The 14,774-nt window shown below is 39.4% G+C and overlaps 1 protein-coding gene across 1 annotated transcript in view; it reads left to right on the forward strand.

Annotated features, from left to right (window-relative positions):
- si:cabz01090165.1 (uncharacterized protein LOC100333421 homolog) overlaps positions 1 to 14,774 on the forward strand; it is a 74,875-nt gene that overhangs the window by 13,759 nt on the left and 46,342 nt on the right. The window contains exons 4-5 of the mRNA XM_042414260.1: positions 3,933 to 4,099; positions 11,652 to 11,892. Coding sequence (XP_042270194.1) covers positions 3,933 to 4,099; positions 11,652 to 11,892 — 408 coding nt within the window. The remainder of the gene's footprint in view (positions 1 to 3,932; positions 4,100 to 11,651; positions 11,893 to 14,774) is intronic.

The raw sequence follows: 14,774 nt of genomic DNA on the forward strand, positions 1-14,774 counted from the left end.
TAACTATTTTAAACCCCCAACAAATGTAGATCTGTGCTGCCAACAAACCTCATGATTCATCAGCCAAGCATTCAACAGACTGCATTTGCCAAGAATCTCAGTCCCGAAAAAGTTATTGCAAAGTCATTTAAAGCTCCTCAGACTGGCTGTGATGGTGCTGAGGGTCAAGTGCTTTGTGGCATTTCTGGTTCCGACTCTGAGGTCCAACAGAACCAGCCAGCCCTGCCTGCCTGCCTCCACTGCTGGGCCGGAGAGCTTTTTAATAACCTGTCCCTCAAAAATAAACTGTTTTCCCCCTCTTCGTTAAATTACATTGTCCTTTCTCTGCTCATTAAAAGTCCAGCACTGAAATATCAAAGAGTCCCCTCAGGATCTCGGCTCTCAGACCTCTGCAGGACTTTCATGAAGAAATCAGAGAGAAGTGAACCCTGAACTCACTAATGGACCGGACCTTCTGAACTTCAGCCAGAACTTAACTCTTCATCTCTCGCACACTGTGTCATGCTCCATTTCACCCTGTCTCTCCATCTCCTCATGTCTCCCAGCTAAAATACACTAATTTTATTGTCAAAGAATAAGTAGTATTTCTCCTAATACATTATCAATATAATTAAGATTAAACAAAAAAGAGAACATCTAAATGAAAGGTAGAATTCCACAGTCAACTCAGTTTAGTCCAAGTTAATTAATATATATATAAATATGTACAGTACTGTGCAAAAGTTTTAGGCACCCTAGATGTTTAGATTCTTATCCATTATGCAATACCATCAGGGAGGTGTCTGATCAGTCCCAAATGTATTCATGACATGACAATGACCCCAAGGATACAGCTAGAGTCATAAAGAACTATTTTCAGCAACAAGAAGAATGATGAGTCCTGCAACAGATGGTATGGTTCGGTCCCCACGGAGCCCTGATCTCAACATCATGGAGTCTGGGATTACATGAAGAAGCACCTGGGACGGCCTAAATAATAAATTCACAGAAGGACATTCTGTCTCCAGGATGGTTACAACAACCTACCAGCAAGTTACCATGAAAAACTGTGTTAAAGTGAACCGAAGAGAACTGCTGCTGTTTTAAAGGCAAAGCTGCTCACAGCAACATATTGATTTCATTTAGGTTTCTGCTGTTTACTCAACTTTGTAAGAAGTTAATTGATAAATTAGAACAATTCATAGCAATATTTTTGTAAGCACTTTACTTTTAGTGCCTAAAACTTTTGCACAGTACTGTATATTTGCAGAGAGGAGCTCTCATTCAGTCACTTGACAGGATACATTTTCCACATTATGACAAATACTGCAGATGATAATATAAGATAAATTTGACAAACTCATCTTACCTGAATGCCAAAAATACAACTGAACACATTTTTTATCAATTTTTTGACATTTCATAGACCAAACAACATATAGATTAATCAAAAAAAAATTATCGCCAGATTAATATATAAATTTCAGCCTTATAACTACTTGGTTATGGGGTAAGATCTTGGTCATGGTGAAAGGAAACCAGCATAATAATTTTATGACAAGCAACCTCTGTACAGATTGCAAAGCGCATTGAGGCAAATTTTGTGATTTGTGACCGTCCAGTGTCCCTAGGACTTACGTTCATTTTGGACGAGTCAGCACCTCACAGTTTATATCTGATGTCAACATTTAGTGTCAGTGTAGGAAGTAGTTGTATTTATTTAGTGAGTTGTAAAGTAAGGGTGTGGAGTTTAGGGTGGTGGATGGGCGTGTAGCACATCTGACTTTTATGTAGGAGACCAGAATTTGGTTACAGACCTGCAATTTTTTTACAATAACAACAATCTTTCCCTGACTTTAAACATGCCACAATTGCCATGTTCAGATATTGTAGAAACAAATAAAATAAGTCAATATGTTGGCATTGAACGTTAAAAAACGTCAGTGAACTGCAGTTTTGCAGAATTCATCCATTATTAGCATTCCTGTTTGGTGATAGGAGTGGTGCGTGTGTGCTTGTGTGACAGCTCAGATTTCAAAAATAGGAACTCCAAATCTTTCTGGGTTAGGGTTTTTTTTTTCTCTCCTCTCATCTCTGTACAGCAATGGCGTCATACAGCTTCACAAACAGAAATGTTTTTAGATGAAACGACTTGTCTTAACCTCAGTTTATAGTGACTTTCATTTCACTGACTTTGTTTGCACCATCTCTAAATTTTGCTTCACATTCAGTCACCTTTAGGGAAGAAGATGGGATGAATGAGTGTATCATGGTGTCTTCTCACCAAAGGAGACCATAGCTGTGTCTCAAATCACATACTTCTGTTAGTACACTTTCATGTAGTACACTGTGTACACTATGTACTTACTGGCATAGTGTGCAAAATTTCTACAGGGTAGTGTTGTCTCAAATCAAACACGGCCGTTGTGCACTTACTGGAAATGACGATCGCAAATTAACATTAGCTAGTGCTAGCATTCGCGTTATCGTTCATGCTACCAAATCATTACAGACTGCTTAATTACCCTAAAAAAACATACTGATGGCTTATATTCGACAACAGTATAGTGATGTTTTGTGCTAAAAAAACACATGTATAACTTACATTTGTATAATATGGTGATGTTCACCGTAGTTACAACGCACCCGACCGCCATTTCCAGTTTGAAAAGTGGTCCCTCCCCTTCCTCTACGTAGCCAAGATGGCGACCATTGAGGGCGAGAAGCGTCCATAGTTCCAACTTTTTGACCGTTTTGAGTGCACCATCCGGGTACTCACAGTGCACTGCATTTTTCCATACTTCTCAGTGTGAACGCACTTATGCACTCAAAATGTTAAGTGTAAGTACAGAAGTATGCAATTTCCTACCAACACTCAACATTGGTTTCTTTTAACCACAATCTTTTTCTAACCTTAACCAAATAGCTTTAGCTCTCTGAACTTAATCAAACCTTAATCTTGAGGGTGGCAGATGAGAAAACATTATTCTATTGGCAGCAGACTCCATCCCCTCCTGACACTGAACGTCAACATGAGTGATTTTCAGAAGTTTTAACAAACAACCAGTGTTGTCATTTTTCTTGAGAAGACAATCTTGAATTTCAGGCCATTTATTCTGCCAACAGAGCTCTCTGAACTTCTATTCCCGACTCTTAAAGTTTTTTTTGCCAGTAAGAAAGGAGACTCTTTTTGTTCAGTAAGCAATAAAGCCCGGATTACTATAATGAGAAATGAGTTATTGTGACATTCAACAGTGTCCTGATTGTGCGAATTATGAGAGCAATTACAGCAATGACAACAACATTTTGGCAGATCAACAGGCGGCTCTTATCTCTCTCCGTCCTTTTGCTCTCTCTCTCTCTCTCTCTCTCTTTGTGTTTTTGCTCATTGTAATGTGTGCTGACTTGTGGCATTTGAACGGTGCACTGATTATGAGAATTGTATGGTGGCAATTAGAGAAAACAACAACCTTTGAATGTACAGCGTTAACCGGAGTAATTGATCTCCATTTCTTTCTCTGTTGGTCCCAGTCATCCTTTCTTTCTCCTCCCTTTTCCTTTCCCACCTTTATCTCTCCATCCAAACCTGAATCTATTGTTTCCTCTCGTTAAACTTTTTTTTCCACCGCATGGATGCATGAACCCCTCATGAACCATCCATCCCCTCTTCTATTTTCTTCACCTCCTTCCCCTTTCACCCCCTTAGATAAAACAACTTTTAAGCACAGACGCTTTTTTGGCACAGTGGCTTTTTTAGCCTAACTTTGGAGCGTTATTTAGCCTTCCTGACAAGCTAGCATGACATGGTTGGTATCAGTGGATGCCTTAGTCATCTAGTTTCGTATATGATACCAGTATCTTCATTAACTGAGCCCGCTACAGCCTCTGAAAGGCAGTAATGTCTCTGAGGGTTAACCATTTACTATGCTCACTATCTCTGTCTCTCCATGCAGGACTTCCTGGAAACGTTGGAGGACTTGGATCTGAGCTACAATAACCTGGTGGACATCCCCTGGGAGACCATCGCCCTGCTGGTCAGCGTCAACACCCTCAGTCTCGACCACAACCTCATAGAGAGCGTCCCCGAGGGAATCTTCTCCAATCTACATAAACTGGCCAGGTCAGGATCACATGATTACAGTGTGAAGCATCAGCTGCCAGCACAGCTTTCATGAAAAGGGAGAGTTGGAGGAGGGGGGGGACTCACCAAGCATAAACTTTGGCTTAACTGGAAATCCTTAGAGATGTGTTTGCAGTTTGTTTTTGTTTTTCAGTGCACTGCCCACAAATGTTACAGAACACCTTTGGTACATTCTGGTCTTTTGGTAGAAATTATGTAATCATAATGTTGTTGCATCAAGTTCGGTCCCTATCTCACCAGAATGTTGGAGTGAACATTCAATACAGATATGTCAAGGTACAACAGATAACATTGCAGCTCTCAAAATGTCTACTTTGAAGGAACAAAGAGAAATAGCCTTGTGTAGAGCTTCATCTTTTAGTGCATTGTTTTGTTCTTATGGCACATTTACTGCACTATGCATTCTCAACCACTTTCACCAATCCCCAGTAGGAAACTTTTCCATCAAACAAGCTCTGATAAACTCACTGTACACTGCTTACCCAGCACCAAACAGCAGACAAAGTTAGAGACTAGCTGGAGAAGAGAGTAGAACATATAGCAGCTTAAGAGCCAGATATCTTTTCTCAAGAGCTGGTGGAGACCAAATTAGGGCTAGAATGAGAGCGAATATCATATTACATACCTCAAATTGACACAAACATGACTCTAACCGGGTGATAATGTTGATCTGTGTCTTCTGGATGTGTAAATATGCAACTGTTTGCTAACATACATAAGACCAGGAGCAGCTGTGCATCTGTCAGCTTGTTCAGATGTTTTTTTTTTCTGACCTCTGGTGGCCAGTGGATCAATGCAGTTTTAAATTGAGGTTAAAATATTAAAATTACTTATCTTTTTTGCTGACAATGAATACATAACTAAGATAGCACTTAACAACAGCCCTGTTCAATTGCACCGACACATGTTCATCAAGGTATTTTGAAAGTATTCTCAGCTAGTTGTTGAGAAAAATGTGCTTGAGAAAGACACCAAAGCCCCAAAAGGATATGTGATGAAATAACAACCAGTTACACACTTATATCAAACATGAGTATGATTATTATTTGAAGAATATATAAAATCCTGCAACTGAATCTGCACATGAACTCAGACAAAAAAGACTCATCAAAAGTCTTTGGTGCTTCTGTTTTGTGGGAGTACATTACTTTAAAGAGAAACGTTTTGACTGAAGCATCTGAATTCAAATAAATTATTTAATAAATTCTTTTTTACTATATCAGTCCGCCTGATGAACTGATTTACATTTAATTGATTTAATAATCAATTAGACATTAAACTAAAGCTTTAGGCGGGATGCAGCTGAACTGAAATCAGAGTAAATCCCTTCTCACCAGGCCTGGCTTGAAGGGAAGTTGAGCTTTGCAGCTCATTTTTACTTTGCAGGCAAATTCCTGTTCAGCAGTAGCTACACACTCACACAGCTGGGAGATGCCCAGTATGACCAGGTCTGTACTGCAGCTCCACTGGAGCAACTGGGGACTCAGCATCTTGGCCGGGGGCCACGTCAATAGTGGATGATGGTAAATGTTACAGCCTTCGCTGACTTCTAAACAGAATGGCAATTTGAAACAGTGACCTCAGACTGCTCCTCCACAGAGCAGATCTTTGCTCTGCTCGTCTGTTCAAAGATCTACTCGCTGAACATCTGTGAGTGTTTACACACACATTCAGACGCAAAAGATGGATAAATCTAAAGTTATTATTATTGGCTCAGACTCCTCAAACACACACATGAACCCTGGGTCCACTATCCTCCTGTATCACTTCAAACTGCAGAACATATTAGTTTTGATAGCAAACTGAAAGTAGATCATCACATTACATTGGTTGTACAGCATTGTGTTTAGGAATGAATATATCTTTTTCTAAAATGAAACCGTTCTTACTAAAGATCTAAAATAAAAATTCAGACTCAGTTCAGTGCATCTTCCTGTGAATAATTGACTTCTCACCAAACCATGGAAATGAAAGTTCCTTTGTGGCTTCCTTGCTTGCTACCAACACAATTTATGACTGATATTAAGATTTAAGGTCCTGACTGCTCGGGCCCACGTTTACATTAGTTCCCTCTGTTAATGGTAAATGGACTGCATTTATATAGCACCTTTCTATTCTTCCAACCACTCCAAGTGCTTTTACACTACATGCCACATTCACCTGTTCACACACACACTGATGTCACAGGCTTCGGGAGCAATTGGGGGTTCAGTATTGTTGTGGATATTTTGAGCGATGGTCAGCACCTCAGTGAAGAAAAGCGGACACGAGCCTTTGATGTCTTAAAGCTGAAAATATTTATTGAAGCACTTGATCAAGGAGAAACTGAAATAGCGAACATCGAAGTCTTCTGCAACTCGGATGCTGTCTCTTTCTATTCTTCCCACTGAAGGTCTGACTCTTAGTCTTTAACCTCAAAAGATCAGCGTACAATATGAAAAATTAGTCTAATTGGTTCATTAGTTTCTAAACAAGGAGCTGCATTTTACCCGTGTCAGTTCAGGTCACGTTGCATGGAACTTCAGGTCACCGTCAACACATTCTGGTTTGACTGTCTGATTGCGTCAATAGAGTCTACGCATCCACCTATCTGTGTTGTTTAGGAATGCCTCTCCGACCTTGGTAACCATGGCAATGCTGATTTACCCTTTATTAGAGAGGTTTTTGCTTCCCCCAAAACAGACAGAGAGGGTTCTGAAGTCTCAAGGAGAGGAGAGAATGTCTCCTTCCTGCTTAAGAATTACAGTGTGACCTCAAGGCCCAGGCTTGACCCAATGTAACCCAATTTGTAACCCCTAAAGATGGAAAAATAGTGACACTTTGACATGCAGAGTGGAGGAGCCTGGGATTAAACCACCAATCTTCTAATTAGTGGACGCTCTACCTCTGAGCCACAGCTGCCCTCTGTCTGTACTAAATCATATTTAAAAACTCAGGATGACCCTGGCTTTGCAATAATGGCCACAAAACTTTAGAATGACCTCTCCGAGGAGATCAGCCTCGCAACTTAACTAACTTTTGAGTCCATACTTTTAGGTTCCATACTTACAGTATAAGTCATGTGATAGCAAACTTCACCATCTCCATTACAAACTCCATCGGCCAAGAAAGGCCACAAGATGAGGCTGACACACCACCAGGTGCAAACAACAATGGACGAAAATGGACTAAAATGGACTAAAATGGACTAAAATGTGAAACCTAAAACAGTGCACTACGTTATTTACATTCTGTTTAGGAATGCTACATAGCAACCACTGTTTAACCTTTGACACATCCTTAATTAATGAAGGAAACCTGTTTTTTTCTTTACTAATTTTGTATTATATTTTTATTGTTTTCAATGGTGTCTGACCTGTAAAGCGCTTGATTAATAATTTAAAGATTATTCTCAGTATACAGGATGTGGCTGCATGTGTGCACTGAATAGTTTTACTCTGCTTGCACAAAATAATGTTTGAACCCCATTAACAGTAATCAATTTCAATTTACGTCCCAATGAACAACAGTCATTGATGTGTAAGAAGAAAAAACCTTACCATGGCTCGAGATAAATTCATGCATTTATTAAAAAGGCTGTAATGGGTTATTTTTGCCCTGGAGACACAGAACTTTACAGACCAGCTTTTGTAACTCTGTGCACAGGTGAGCACTCACTTACACACTGACACTTACACACACACACATACACAAACACACACACTCATAAATTAATACACCACAAGGCTGCTGCCCATGAAATAAAATAATTAAAATTTGCAAAGTGCAGCATGCTCGCTTGCTCTCAACAGCTATTAACTTCTTGTTAAGTCATCGTTGTTGTCGAATATTTCTGGAGGGACTTTGGGGGGGAAAATAGACTTCCCTGTGTTAGCTGTTGACGACAGCAAATGCTTGAATCCACTACATTATTACCAGTCATTGGGTCCAATGTTTTGGTGAGAAAAATTGCTGTTCAATTCCCAGAGATGGTGCAGAGGCTGTAAGAAAACACCCTGTAATATTTGTCCACCGTTGGATCCCATCATCAGTCTTATTTTCTGATGAAGTGTGATTTCCATCTAGTTCTGCTTTAATTAGATATTTTCCACACGTTGGTCAGAATGCCTTTGGGAAGGGCCAAGAACATCTACCATTCAACGGTTTGTTTTGAATGTAGGAGGAGAGCAAAAGTGTGCAATCAGCATAAAACAAACTTAGTGAAAGGCTCCCTGTTCACAACACATTCAGTCGCGCTTCTTCCTCAAAAGACTTTACTTTTTTTATGAAGAATTTCTTGGTCTTTGAGAGACTGGCTTCAAAATCTGACATTTAAAGTTGTAGTAATTCATTTCTTGGCCCCTGTGTGGCAGAAGAACAGATTTAGCATCTCTCGGTTAAGTAAGTAAGTAAGTAAGTAAAGTTTATTTATATAGCACCTTTCACAAACACCAGTCACAAAGTGCTTCACAGTCAAAGAAATAAAATCAAATGCATCAAAATAAATAAAAGCAAAGACACCAGATAGAAATATAAAGGGAGAGAGCAAATAAAATAGACAAATTCAGAGATAAAATAGCACAAACTATCCAAATGCCTGTCTGAACAGATGGGTTTTTAGCTGCTTTTTAAAAGCGTCAACAGTTTCCAAGGCCCTTAAGCTAGTTGGAAGACTGCCGACTGGAAAGCATGGTCACCCCGGGTCTTAAAATGTGTACGAGGTACACTTAGAAAGTCCTGGGTGGAGGATCTAAGAGCTCGGCTGGTGGTGTAGGGGCGGAGAAGGTCTGTAATGTACTGTGGAGCTTGGCCATGTAGGGCACTATAAGTGAGCACCAAAATTTTAAAATGAATTCTAAAATTTATTGGAAGCCAGTGCAGTGAGGTTAAAATAGGTGTAATCTGTAACCATCTGTTGGATCGTGTTAAAAGCCTAGCAGCAGCATTTTGGACAGTTTGTAAGCGGTGTATGGAAGAATTATTAAGAAAGGTAAAAAGAGAGTTACAATAGTCCAATCATGATGAAATAAAGGCATGTACTCTGTTAAGGTGCTAGCAAACAGCTAGCAGCAGATACAAAGGAGTATAATAATCCCATTGGAGTTGTTTCCACCTCATGAATCTAAGTCAAATACTCACTCTCCTTTTAGCTCTGGTTTGGTCTCCACCAACTCCTGAGAAAATGATCTGGCTCATAGCTGTTAGATGTTCCACTTTTTTAGTATCTAGCTTCATCTGTCTGCTGCTTGTTGCTGGGCAGGTGGTGTACAATGGGTTTTTTTTCACAGTTTATTTGCTGAAAACGGCCTCGTGCTGATGCTGGAAAAGGGCCTGATGAGAGCTAAATGTATTGTAAAACCAAAACTATGAGCTAAAAGAGGCTAAAACACTCTGTAGAGCTACAGAGTTGGTAATAATTTGTCACTTTCAGGAACCAATTTTCACATTGGAGTCAGTCATTGTGAATATAAGAAATATTTATTACTTTGAAACTGATGTTTGTGATTAACCACCACATCCAGGGATCATGTTTACCAAGTTGAGCTGAGGATCAAATTTTCTGCTGTGACTCTTCTGCCCTCAATCAAAATTACTTTGTAATTTCACTTTGGTTAATCAACCTTTGATACTCTACAACTGGTTTTCCCATTATGGTGAATAATCAACAGAAAATTCAGCCAAAATTGATGAAAAAGAGCCACCACTTGAACCCTCTGTCTTAAAAACATATTATTTGTTGTGAGCAATAAAATACTTCTCCAGTACACTAAATCATTTCATATGGAGTGAGCCAATCATCTTGAACAGGTTTCTCACCCATGTTTGTATGCTTTTAACCAAAAAAGTGACTTAAGTACCAGCATTTGAATAAAGCTGTGGAAGGGGAAAAGCCCCCTCTGCTTTTCAAAGAAGTCCTGTTAGTGTGGCTTTGACAAAAAAAAAGTGTAATTGAAAGTAAAGAATAGATTGAATTAATCTACTTTTGTGTGATTGAATGTCACCATCACTACCTCGGCGGCAGCAAGAAAGAGTTAGAGAGCAAGAGAAAGAGAAAGAAAGACTGAGGGATTTTTCTTAACAGGAACTTTTCAGACCTTTTCATTTTAAAAAGTGAAACTTGTGGAAACACTTATCAGATTTATACACTTCCTGTAGACATTTATGATTCTTTCAGCTTCAATCTGATAAGAAAATGTGAGAACAGGGTTACAATTTACAGCTACCCACCTCTCACTTCCTTCATTAACGTTGCCCTTTCTCCCTTTTCCTCCACTCCTTTATCTCACCTTTAGACATGGCTGCCCACCTCTGATTCAGACTAATCAATCAACTACCCAACCAACACCTGACCCCCCCCCCTTCCCCCTCATCTCCTCTCACCTCCCTCTCTATCCACACAGGACTTTACCACTAACACAATAATGAATTGATTCACTGACTGACTGTTTTATTGACTGATTAATTATTTTCTCTCCTACTTTCCCCCCACGTTTCCACCTTTTCTCTTCTCTCTGGAGAAGTCACTGACCTTAGAGTCAATGTTTTAGATTGGTGAAAACAGCTCAGGATAGTGCTGGATTTAATAATGCATATAAGAGAATTCATAGACACAAAACATTTACTTCCTTTTTTGTAGAACATGATATTCAGGCAGATTTGGAGTTATTAAACACATCATCCAGCTAATTCGCTGCCTCCTGTCCCTCCCCGTCTCTGTTTCTGGGTTGGATTTACACCGACTGATCCGGGCTCTAGTCAGGATTTTAATAATATAGAGGTCCTGAGTCCTAATGTGCCCACAGCACAACATGAGCCCATTATACATATTTGACTGTCACTGCATCTATTTAGTCATTTGACTAATGTTTTTATCATTCTTTGAAAATGTTATCTCCCAACATGATGATTTAAAAGCAGTTTCAAAGCTTTTATGCTGCCAAGAATTTAATTGTGGTGAAGAAATACTAATACTAATCTGCCAATTTTCTTTTAATTTCATGAATGAATTCATTTATTTTTTGACTAAGACGGTCAAAGTTGAGTGTCAAAAATATCAGAATGTTTTACTGGCTTTGGTTCATATATCCAGTCCCATTTTAGCTCCAGTTCTACTTGATATAAAACCTGAAATGATTATGCTGTTAGTCTGAAGTCAAAATCTTTTAATGGAATCTTTTAGTGGAGGTTTTAAGATTATTCATGTTGGCATTTAGCTTATAAAATTAATGCAGTCTGGCAAAACTTGAAAAGAAAAGAAATGAAAAGAAGTTTTTATTCCATCTTTGGTTTGTAGTTCTTTAATACTAAGTTTCTTTTGTTGCTTAAAATTGTTTAAAACATAACCTATTAAATACATTCAAAACAGATTCAAAAGGATTCTGATGTGATACCCTGTCCCCTTCTTATTTTTTTAAACAATTATTGGTGATTCATGCCATTCCTCACTATTCAACAAACTGATATCTGCCCTTTCTTATCCACTACATGTATTAAAATGAGATGCAGGTTATAGACTGATCCCTCCTCCCTGTGTTTTTGTCTCCATCACCAGACTGGACATGACGTCCAACAAGCTGAAGAAGATTCCTCCGGACCCGTTGTTCCTGCGGATTCCAGTGTACGCTAAGATGAAGGGCTCTCCTCTGACGGCGCTGGTGTTGAGTTTTGGTGGGAACCCTCTCCACTGTAACTGCGAACTGGTCTGGCTCCGCAGACTGACCAGGGAGGACGACTTGGAGACCTGCGCTTCACCTAGAGACTTGGCTGGCAAATACTTCTGGACCATTAGAGAGGTTTGATGCTGCAATCACAGTATTATCATGTCATTATAGTGTGCTTTCAAAACCAATGAATTACTTCAATGATGACATTAACAGCTCTACAAAAACATAAATAAGCTAATGCACAAACTGCCCCAGTAAGAAAATATTGCATGACACCGAGCAGTGATGTTCCTTCATCAAGTCTATTAAATTTTTATATCTGAACATCTGACTGATCAATACATTATAGCATTTATATGTTACTGAAGGCCCCTTTACATTGTGTGAACAGTGAGAAAAACGTGGTGAATATTTTACTGGTGATATATTTTATGTAGTTTCTTCTTTTAACATATTAGAAATAAGATAAAATTAAATTAAATAAAATACATTTTTAAAAAAAATCTTTTGACATCAGTCCAAAACGAGCCTTGAGGCAAAAGACTCAGAAATTTATGACCAAATTGTCACAATGTGACTGTTGCTACGACCCACATCTATCCAACCAACCAATCAGAACACGACAGGAAATGACGCAGAATACACTGGCCAGTGTGACATTTCATGAGGGCAGTTTTTTCTTAATAAAGTTTAGGGGGAAAACACACTTGTTCTCCTTGATATGTCCATGACACACAAAAACCAAAATGTGTGTGACTTTGCTGCATTTTAACATCAAAGCTGCAGATGGATGACGAGCTGATGTGATGACGTGTATCTGCTTTCTTACTTTTTTCTATTTACATCGTAGTGCTACGACATGCATTCAACGCTCAATCTGACAGCCTCAGTCTGACACAGATTGTGACCAGGATTTTATTAAAAACGTCTCACACAATGTGACATGTGATAAACTGACAGGATCGTTGTTGTCACACAGCCCAAAGGTGCCTTTAGAGAGAAAAATCATTCAGTTTTGACGTATTTTGGCTGATAAAAAACTGGTTTAACCACCATTTCTTTTGACCGTCACCTATTTAAAGCTAAAGGTATTGTTTCTATGGTTACTTGGGGGCCTAGTTTAGACTGAGGACTGATTTAGAAGGCTGTTAAACTGTTGACCATCACTACCGTTAACCAATCCAATTGTCTTCATGGTCATTGTGTCATGGTGAAGTTCATAGGAAGTAGTTACAGAATATGAAAGATTACAGTCCATGCTGCAGAAAACACAAGCATGGGATTAAATAAAGCCGGAGGCAAAAATAACACAGACGTTGTCCTGTGTTTGACCCTTACTCATGTGCAGATAGGTTTATTTTATTCATTGGTTTATTTAACAGGGACAGTTCGCATTAATAAATAATACAATGGGATTTTTTTTTTTTGCATCAGAAATCCCCGGAGATAAACCGGTTACAAAGGCAACCTAGAGTACTACACAAAAATTGAAATAATAACACAGAAATAAGACACAAGCATGCAGAGCAATAAAAAAAAGTTGATGTCAATAAAGACAGCATTATGTAGCATGAATGGATTACAATTTAACAAAAATTCTGATCCAAATATCATGTGTCCCATTTTAGCAGCAGTGTGGCTATTCTGTTGTTATTTATTGTTATGCTGATGATCCATTACTGCCCCATTATAAAAGCCAATAGCCCTTTAAGACATTATAGAGCAGCTCAAGAGAGCACAAAGCAAAACCTCTGCAGATGTGTTATTGCTGCATACTGCAGTCAGACGGTGTGGGACTAACGGTTGAGGAACCTCTGAGAGATCTTCATCTAAACACCTGCTGGGATGCCTTAAGAAGGGAACAGCGCTATGCTGGTGCTCGGAGAGATAACAGCTGAACTAAGTGATGTGGCTCAAGGAGTTACCTTAAAGGGGATGATGTATATAGAGCTCTGTCTTACCTGGAGCTTTTTCGGGAGCCGACCCCTATGTGCTGTTTGAGAGCTACAATAAGCGAAAGAGCACTATGAGATAAAGACGGGATTAATTGGTATCATCTTAGAGAGGATGATGTAGAGACCTTTGCCTCACCTTGAGTAATAGCGCGTACCTCCTTTGGAAAGGTGCTGTAGGATCACTATAAGAAGATTAACCTTGTAAAGAGGTCGGTCCAGAGACCTCTGTGTCACTGCAGTGTCTGGGCATATTAATACTTGGGAGAGTTAATAGCCTCTTTCCCACTGCAAGGACAAGTGAGGCTTCACTACATCCATCAGAGGTCAGACATTAGCCATCAGCCACCAGGGGGAATTCCTGCTTTGAAATCGATGAAAGCTGCCACCACCGCTTATTGCTTATTCTTGTCCGACACACAAGTCAAATATCGAAGAGGCTAAATTCTCATGAAATGGGAAGAAAAATCGACATCGGTTGAAAATTTGAGGGTTATCAAGAAAAAAAACAGATATTTTATTCATCTATAAGAAGACCCAATGAGTTATTCATACTCTTCCCCTCCAACGCCCAACTTTTTATTCTCGTACTTTCAGACTTCCACACACTCACACCGGGGAGCAGCTCAGTTCAATCACAGCCTTTTTACTCTCAGTTTCACAGGAGCAATTGAGGGTTAGAATGTAATACAAGTCTGAAAGGCACTTGTGGTTTATTTGAAGCTACAGCCCAGTGGTCATCAGGTCAGCAATCATCTCTGCTAGTAACAAGACCCAAGAAGGACCCAGAAAAAGGTTTCGGAGACGCGCTGAGTGGTAGGAATGATGAGTATGCCCTGCTAAGCCTTGGATGCCCTGCTTGGCCTTGCAGTAATACTCCACTAGGGTTTTGACCGGCTTTAGACAGGCTTAGGTGCCCATGGGTGGGTTTTAAATAATGCAAGGGCTGGAAAAACTCTGAGATCACTTAATCTTCTTGTGCAAACAACTGAACTTCATCTTAAACTCTACTGTTAGAAAAATACACTGCTGGAAGCCAATCAGAAGCCATTTGAAGAG

This window comes from Thunnus maccoyii, chromosome 6 (genome assembly GCF_910596095.1).
Source record: "Thunnus maccoyii chromosome 6, fThuMac1.1, whole genome shotgun sequence".
Classification (NCBI taxonomy): Eukaryota; Metazoa; Chordata; class Actinopteri; order Scombriformes; family Scombridae; genus Thunnus; species Thunnus maccoyii.